The 9,315-nt window shown below is 43.0% G+C and overlaps 1 protein-coding gene across 1 annotated transcript in view; it reads right to left on the bottom strand.

Annotated features, from left to right (window-relative positions):
• The window catches only part of GLB1 (galactosidase, beta 1), a 162,158-nt gene that overhangs the window by 56,424 nt on the left and 96,419 nt on the right, over positions 1 to 9,315 (bottom strand). The window contains exon 15 of the mRNA XM_006859169.1: positions 8,760 to 9,014. Coding sequence (XP_006859231.1) covers positions 8,760 to 9,014 — 255 coding nt within the window. The remainder of the gene's footprint in view (positions 1 to 8,759; positions 9,015 to 9,315) is intronic.

Raw genomic sequence — 9,315 nt, 5'->3', positions numbered from 1 at the left:
AAAAAAAAAAAAAAGAATCATTCTTCGATGATTATCAGGAGTAAGAAGGGAAGAGAGAAAGTAATTCACTTGCTAGAGGGTTGTTGTTAAGTGCCATCAAGTCAGTTCCAACTCATAGCAAACCTTGTATATGCTTTCAAAGGAATGGCTGGTGAGATTGAACTGCCAACCCCACAGTTCAAACTGACCTTACAGTCCAGCGCATTAACATGCAGCACCACACCAAAGGTTAGAAATGTGTTAATTTCAGTGAAAGAAGAGACTACATACAAAAAGAGGGAGGTTGTCTGAAGAATGATGAGGGCAAAGGAAGACATGGAAAGAGTGCAAGAATTAAAGGGAATAGATGTCAATGTTATATGCACAATCCTGCAATAATGGTGTTCTACGAGGAGATACAAAGGCTGAATGGGTATGGGAGGGAGAGTGGGAATACACCCACAAATATATAAAGGCTGGAGTCCTGGCGTGGCTAATGGGCTAGACTGCAAGGTCAGTTTGAATCTCATGGTTGGCAGTTCAAGCTCACCAACTGCTCTCTGGAAACCTTGCTATGAAACGGAACTGACTCGATGACACTTAACAACAACAACCAATATAAAAGTTTGAAAGAGGGTATCTGTACGTATTTACCCTTGCTATAACATAACCATATATGTGGTGGAGCTGCACACAGGAGGCAAAATTATGAAAACTTATAAGACATACCAAACACCTTGAAGGAATGAACTGTTGGGCCTGGGGGCTTGGGCATAGTCTGGGGTGATACCATGGTCAACTGGAATAACACAGTCCACATAACAACAATGTTCTATGTCCTACTTTGGTAAGGAGGGTTCATAAAAAAGATTGGTTTCTCCCTGTATGGAGGAAGAGTGATGAAAATTGAAGATAATTGGTAACAGTCGAATGGGCGAATGGATCACATGAACATCCGTCTCCATGACCCTGAGACTAGAAGAAAGAGATGATGCCAAGCCACCCCTGCCAACTGCTTTAAATGGATCACCTTAGAAAGTCCTGGATAGAGTGGGAGAAAATGTCAAACAAAATTCAATGTGGAATAAAACTCAAAAGACAAGGCTTACTAGTCAGAAAGAGACTGCTGGGACCTTGGTCACCATTCAAGTCTGGAACTGAACTCACTTTTGTGGCTTAATTTTTAGCCAAGCAGTAGATAAATATATAGGGGGGACAACAGCACTAGTGAGGCATGCATACCATAGCATGAACTATTCAAGATCAAAGGGCAGCAGTAACCCAAGGTCAAACTTCAGAAGGTTTGGGAAAGGAGCAATGGAAAACTGATGATCTGCTCTGTAAAACTTCATTCAATAAAAAGTTTAAATTTTTAAAAAATGGGGCCTCACAGTATTGTCTCAGTTAAAACAGTTTCGTGACCAAGTCTGACTTTCTCTGAATGACTTGATCCTGGCACACCAAGGTGGAAATAATAATTTCAATAAATGTTGGTCTGTGGTTAGGTGCTATCATATTGTCTCTACCTCATGGCAACCTTATGAATAAAGAACAAAACATGTCGAGTCCTGTGCCATCTTTATGATCGCACATGCCCAAGCCCACTGTTTTGGCCACTGTGTGACAGACAGGTGATGGTTTAATGAATGCTAGTTTCCCAGAAATGCCTGACCTACTTCTTTTGTTGATTATACAGATTTGTATGTCTGTCAGTTTTAAATTCTCAGGGTAAATACAATCCTCTTGTGAGACTTTTAAGCAAAAGTTCAAATGCTGTCTCATATGCTAGTTCTAAATTTCTCAAAGGTGGCCTGCAGCTTCTTTAAAAACAACAGCAGTAAATAGGAGTTGAACACTGACTTTGTTATTGCAGTCATAGAGCTGTTGCTGTTGCTAAGCACTGTCAAGTCTGTTCATACTTAGAGTTCCCCTGTATAGGGTTTCCGAAGAGCAGTTGGTAGGTTTGAACCATTGATCTGTGATTGGCAGTCCAGTTGCTCATCCTACAGTGCCACACCAAGGCACGTTGGAGGTCTTGTAATGGAAAAGACATAGGTCTCGTTCTCAAAATCAAAGGCTCTCAACCCTACATACCTCATGAACAACCGTGATGCTAACTTGGGAGAAAGAAATTAACAATAACCAAAAAAGGCAACATAGTGAGGGGCTTGCTAAGAAATAAGATATTTAATAGGTCTTACCAAAGCACACAGGAGACAATGAACTACCCCATTCTTCAGATTAACAAATGGCCCTGCGATTGACACAAATCATACTACTTTCTTTCCTCTTTGGTCTTAAAGTAATAAAGTTCATTAACTTTACAGTTTCTCTGTGTTTTAGAACAAATCAAACAGAATTGGAATCATTAAAGCATAAAATATTAAAGAATGAATCATTTCCTTCCTACATCAAACCCCCAAAATAAATTCCCTTCCTCCTTAACTCTTCAAAATTCCATTATTACTTAAAATGGAGGAAGGTAATCGTAACAAAGACCTTTTAATGTAACACCTCACCAAACAATAGTCATCATGCCATCTCACATATCTGAATAAAACAAAGAAGTGGTAAGTAAAAGCTATCTCCAGACAATCATGTAATATTTGCTACATCTATGCATCAAGAATATATCTTTAGTGGAGTACTTAATCTTGCATTTCAGGAACAGAGGACCCTAGGACCATCAAGAAAGAAGAGCATGAGCAAAATGTGGGACCTTAACTAGAGAAGCAGTGATACTAGAGATGGATGCAGAGGTGATGGCATGGAGAGATGAGCAGCTGAGGACTCTAGACTCATGGAAAGAGAAAGGCTGTATGCTGGCAGACAGGAGGCTGGCTTGCAGAATGTGCCCTTTGGTTGTTTAAATAATTATATATTCCTGCACTTTTATGTACACCAAAACAAAACAAAAAAACAAAGTGAGAATAGAAGCAAATACTATTTAACCGATGGCACATGAAGGGGATTGTAATCATTGCAGTGAAACAAAATGCAGTTGGTTGAGTGTAAAACCAATATTCTGCCATGTAAACTATCACTCAATTCACAATAAAAGCATTAAAAAAAAAAAGGAATACATCATAGTTCTTCACTCAGTGTCTACCCTGAGTCTAGAAAGTTCTCAGGGTAATGTCCCAACTCCTTGTCACCTGAAGCCTTCCTGTTTGGCCCCCAAATGAGCTCACCAACTTCATTTCCTACCACTCCTCTCTTTGAAATCAGTCACTCTGCCAGAAATGTCCCCTCTAGGAAGACCCACCGGAGCCCTGGTGTTACAACCATTAAGCTCATGGTCGCTAACTGAAAAGACTGGCCGTTTGAATCTACTCAGCAGCTTCACAGCAGCAAGAGCTGAGCTGTATAACAATTACAACATAGAAAACCCTACGGGGCAGTTCTACTCTGTCAGATAGGGTCACCATGAGTTGGAATGGATTCAACAGCATACAACAACAAAAGCTGGAAGACCCAGTCTCTCCCACCATAGTCTCATCTGGGTGGTCTCATGGATCCACACCCCTTTTGTAGCTATCCTTTCATAGTTGTCTGGGGCGCTATACCCAATGGATGGAGACCCCATGACTGAAACTGAGCCATCAAGGGCAAGGCTTCAAAAGCTCCATAAACCCTATTTAAGAAGGCAAGGACATGACTAAATCAAGATGCAAAAATCTTTTAAAAATAGAAGCTATTTCATCAGATAGTGGCTATAAATTCTTTTATGTTTTTACAGTTGGGAGGCAGGAGTGCTTGCCTTCAGAAAATAAAATTGCTTTTAGTCAGTATTCCATTTTGAATCTTGGCTGTTCAGAACAATTTTGGTTGAAGAAGAACCATCTCTGTTATATATTCAAATCTATAAGGGGCTTTAAAAATGTTTGAAAATTGCACAGGATATTAATATGTGATGTGTTGATACCCATTTAGAGAGATGTTGTGAAGTGCTGTCAAGTTGGTTCCAACCCACAGCAACCATGTATAGGGTTTCCAAGGAGCAGCTGGTGAACTTGAACTGTGGACCTTGCAACTCAAACAGCGTTGCAGTCTGGTGCATTAACCCACAGCGCACACCACAGCCCAAATGTCACCTCACTGGCAGATAGCCACCTTGGCACATGCGTCCCAGAGATGAAGCATTGGAGGGAAGCATTGTCTTAGACGGCGTTTGTGGTCAGGCAAGCTCTGTGCTGAGAAAACACTGCCATGTCTCTTGGACAGAGTGAAGTCTGCCTAACATCAGCCCGTGCAATCCCAGTTGTCATTTGGGCATTTAATCAGAAAGCCACATCCAACTAAAGAAAGCCAGAATAACCAAGAGTGATATTTTATCTCATAAATCACCCTACCAGTGACTTTACTCACTAAATCAAGACAATCTCTTTACAGCAAATGAATCACAAAAATCAGGCAGCTTGCAACAAAGGCCTTGACAAGGGCCTCCACAGATGAGAGGGTGGAGACGGGCTAGACTAGTAGATATGAGACTTGAGGCATGTTCTTAGAAAGGGAAAGGTTCACTGGGTCCACCCACTCATCTGTCAGAACTCAGTGTGTCCTGTGAAAAGTTGAATCTGTCCCTTCTGAGGCTACTGATCATTCAGATATTCAGGAAATGGGCCAGAACTGCCGTCAGAAAAGAGATCTTGCCCATCAGAAAACAACAAAAAACACAAGTGCTCTGCTTTGCATATGACATGTGTACATCCTCTAACCCTCAGACACCCCCAGCCTTGGTAACAGCTTTCTTGAACTAATTCACATATTATGCCCACTTAAAGTATACAATTCAGTGTTTTTTCATATATTCACAGAGCTGTGCAGCCATCTTCACAAGACATTTTCCAACACTTTCACTATTCTCAAAAGAAACCCCCTATTCTCTAGCACTTCCACCAACACTCTCCTTTCCCTGCCTTTCATATAGATTTTCCCATGGTGGTCTGTCATGTGAATGGAATAATATAATACGTGGTCATTTGCGACTGTCTTCTTAGCCTAACGTTTTCAAGGTTCTTCCATGTTGTAGCATGTATAGAGCACTTTATTCCTTTTTATGTTGGAATAATAATTCATTGTATGAAAATACCATATTCTATTTATCTACTCATCTGCAGATGGGTATGTGGGCTTTTTCCACCTTTTAGTTATTATGAATAATGAATGCTTTTGTAAACATTTGAATAATACTGCTATGAACATGCACACATTTGAACATTTATGGAAACATTTCATGTGGACATGTGAATTGAGTAGGAATTTGTGGTCTGAATCCTCTGACACGTTCACAAATGTGTGTATGAGGGGGTTTCAAAGATTCATGGAAAAATTTCATTTTTCAATGAACTTTTTGAAGTGCATTCACATATGTACTTTTCAAATGTGAAGTGTTCATCAGAAGAAAAACAGGTCCTGCCCAGCTAATGAGCTTCAGCTCCTCATTGGTCTTTGAGCCCTGTACACTATCTCCTGCTTTTATACGTGAATCTTCAAGCCAGGCACACCTGGGGCTCAGTTACCTATGTTCTACAGCCTACTTCTATACCTCATAAAAGTTACATAGCTCTCTGAATTTCCATTTGCTCTTCTGCAAAGTGGAGGCAATATAAGAACATCCTACCACACAAGCCTCTTTTGATGATTAGGAGATAAAGTTTTGAGTGGAACGCTCAGTTCAGTAGTTTTTGGGTGTAACATCTTTATGACTTGACCAAGGTGAACCTTCTTTGACCTCCAAAACCACCTGATGCTTCCATTTCTTCATGTTTGCTTCTACTACTCTCCCACCTGAAATTCCTTCCCTACAAAACTCTCTCTGATAAAACATCGTTCAGGACCATTTCAAGCTAAGTCACCCAGTCCTTCTTCTAATTCCTGAAACAGGTATTTTCTCCTTCTGCTTTGCATTACTTAAGATTGTCTCTTTTAGGCACTACACTGACACCACTTAGTACAATAATGGTTTGCGGTCAGGTCTTCTCATCTTCCTTGGCCTATACCCACAGCACACAACAGTGCCCCACAACAAAAATGAAACTGGACAATAACAAACAAGCTGGTCACCTGGGAACCATCAGGGCAAGTGGTCAGGTCCCCTCAGAGCAAACTCCCTTCCAAGATTAAGACTCACGGGAATACACAAGCAGGCATGTGGTCTAGGTGGTGAACACGCTGGTCACCAATAAGGGGAAGAGGGGGAAAAAACAGCAGTGGAGTTGGGAGCTAAGTCTGACCACATTCAATAGACTCCTGTGAACCCAGATGGAGACCTGGATGGCCAGCAGTATGGCAAGACCCGGGGACTCCTGGGCCCAGAGGCAGTGACATGGCCACAGAGGACTAGAGCAGAGAGTGAAGCATCCAGTTGATATGAAGTGAGGGGAGATGCACAAGAACACCCATACTTGTAGATGGTACCCACTTGACAGGGCTTCAATGGCTAGATGATTAGAACTTGACTAGAAGAAGAAAGAAAAGGAAAAAAAAAGAGTAACCTGCTACAATTTGATGAACTTTACCCTTTACCTATATATATGGATGTGTTGTTGTTAAGTGCCGTGGAGTTGGTTCCGACTCATAGTGACCCTGTACAGGGTTTCCAAGGCTGTAAATCTTTACGGGATCAGAGAGCCTCATCTTTCTCCTGCGGAACAGCTAGTAGTTTTGAACTGCTGACCTTGCGGTTCACAGCCCGATTCGTAACCACTTCTCTACCAGGATGTAGTAGCTCAAAAAAGGGAATAAACCTTTACAGTGAGGATTACTTCCACTCCCTCAGTACACAGGTTTGACAGGGATGGGCAACTTAGACATTGGTTACCCAAAATGGGGGGAGGGGGAACTATAAAGGCAAGAAGTGACTGGCTTACAAGCTTTCAAGAGGGAGCCTAGTTCCAGATGGGGCGGGGGAAGATAGAATCTCCACTGAATGGTTTCCAATCTGTTGGGACTGGGCTAATGAAAGGAGATGGGGATAAGACTCTTGTGGTACAATAGTGAGTAACTGCCATCAGGACTGACTGTGAGGGTCAGAAATGTAAAGGTAGATGTTTTTTAACAAAAGGAGGAGAGTAACTGATTTTGCAGTCCAGGAGGGGAAGTCCCTGGGACCATCAAGTGAGTAGCACGGAGAGCGGGACCCTACCCAGAGAAGCAGTGATGCCTGAGATGGAGACAGAGATGATGACATGGACAGATGGAGCCACTGGGAACACTGGACTCAGGGAGGGAGAGGGGCTGCGGACCTGTGTGGGGTGTTGTTGTTATTGTTGTTAAGTACTGTGGAGTTGGTTCTGACTCATAGTGACCCTGTGTAGGGTTTCCAACCCTTTGGTTATTTGATGATGCATGGAGGGGATTGTAATCATTGCAATGAAACGAAATATGGTAGGATGAATGTAAAACTGATGTTCTCCCATGGAAACCCACATAATTCACAATAAAAACTTAAAAAACAAAAACAAAATGGAACCGGAGGACTGACATTTCTCCCATCTGCTTTCCTCCCTGGTGGGGCTCAACAACACAGGCATGTGTGTCCCCACTCATTCATATGAAAACACTTAGAGAGCAGTCAGGGCTCTGGAGGGGTAAATAAGCTAGTCACCTTATCTGCCCCTCCACAAAGTTTACAACCCACAAGGTGGAACAGAGCTACCAGCCTAAATACAAAGAAGCATCGTGGTGCTAAGTAGCTAAGTCCTGTTGGGACACAAAGGGGTCAAAGGAAGGCACGGCCAGTTCTTTCCTGGGCTGAGGGTCTGTAGTTCGCTGCTGTGGAGTTGGGCCCCTACTCATGGCACAATGAAATGAAATGAAGCCTGATACTACGCCATCCCCATCATCAACCAGTCCGACTGCTGTGATCCAGTTTTTTGTACGTAGATCACCAGGTCTTTCTTTGTCCTGTCTCAGTCTGGAAACTTTGTTGATACTTGTTTAGCATCATGTTGTTGTTGTTAAATGCCAATGAGTCAGTTCCGACTCATAGTGACCCTGTATAATAATAGGGTTTCCAAGTAGTGGCTGGTGGGTCTGAACCTCTGACCTTTTGGTTAGCAGCCCAGTGCTTATCCTACAGTGCCACACCAGGACTCCACTAGATTTCATTTTTTTAGTTGGCAAAAATGATGGGAAGTCTGACCAAATGCAGGAGGAGAAAATAAAAGGGTAGAATCCTGACCTGGAGGGAGAAGTTGGGGAGAGGATTCAGAGCTTACACTTCCTCCCAGAGGCTATTGGGCAGGAAGTGAGGGTGGAGGCAGAGAGATAAATCTGACAGGAAGCTGAGGGAACAAAGGAGTTACACCTGATAACAGTCAAGTTACACCTGACAGATAAGTCCTCAGCTGAGGGGGTGGGGTAAAGAGTAAGGTGGTTTATGGTGAAAGGTGAAGATTACAAAGCCTAACTGGAGAACCTGGAAAGAGAGACCAAGGCTTTATGGAAAGGCCAAGGCCTCCTGAGGCTGGAGCCACTAAGGACAGAACCCTGATGTGAGCCCAACCACTCTCCCATTGTGTTCAGTTACAGCTGAGCAGGAAAACCATCATTCACTAAAGGGGGTTGCCAGTGAAAGGGGGCAAGTGGTAGGACCTGCAAGCTGGTCATCAGATCCTCAAAGATCTGCCAGTATTTCACTCCTGAGGAATAGGTAGACTTAACACAGAAAACCCTCCACACCCACAACTGTCATACATCATTTCGTGGCTCATTTGGATTCATTCTCAATAGATGTTTGGGGCTTCAATTCAAACAAGTCTCATGAAGACACCTACCTTGGTCCACCCAGGAAACTGAATAAAGGTGTCCTGTGGCAAGTCTGGGATCCCACTGGGAATGGAGAAGTTCCCCACATAAAAGGCTGGAAGTGTCAAGTTAGATGAGCTCTGAGGCTCAGTTTCAGCGTGGCCACTGTTTCCATGGTCACCCCATCCACGCAGGTGGCTGCGCACTGCATCCTCAGTGTTCAGTGGGAAGATCAGCCAGTCTGTGAGGTTATGGTAGCCGAGGGTCATGTTAGAAATCAAACCCTGCAAAGGAGAGACAGAGCACAATGAGCTGGAGAAGGACAGGGCTTTGACTATCTCCTGCATCCCTGCCCTGAATTCCTGTGACTGAGACTCAAACTGTGCATATGTTTAAATAACACAGATTTGGCTTGAGGCTGAATTATACCTTCTTATATTGGTGACTGGGGAAGAGCTGCCTCCTCAAAGTAGAGTTGACTGTGATAATGTGAATGGAGTAAAGCCCATAGGAGAAAAGCCCGTGGGACCTTCATTTGCTGATGGGGCACAACTCAAAATGAAGAGAAACAGCTGTAAACATCCA

This window comes from Chrysochloris asiatica, unplaced genomic scaffold (genome assembly GCF_000296735.1).
Source record: "Chrysochloris asiatica unplaced genomic scaffold, ChrAsi1.0 scaffold00030, whole genome shotgun sequence".
Lineage (NCBI taxonomy): Eukaryota > Metazoa > Chordata > Mammalia > Afrosoricida > Chrysochloridae > Chrysochloris > Chrysochloris asiatica.
Note: the sequence above shows the minus strand (reverse complement) of the source record. Positions and strands in the feature narration are given on the sequence as shown.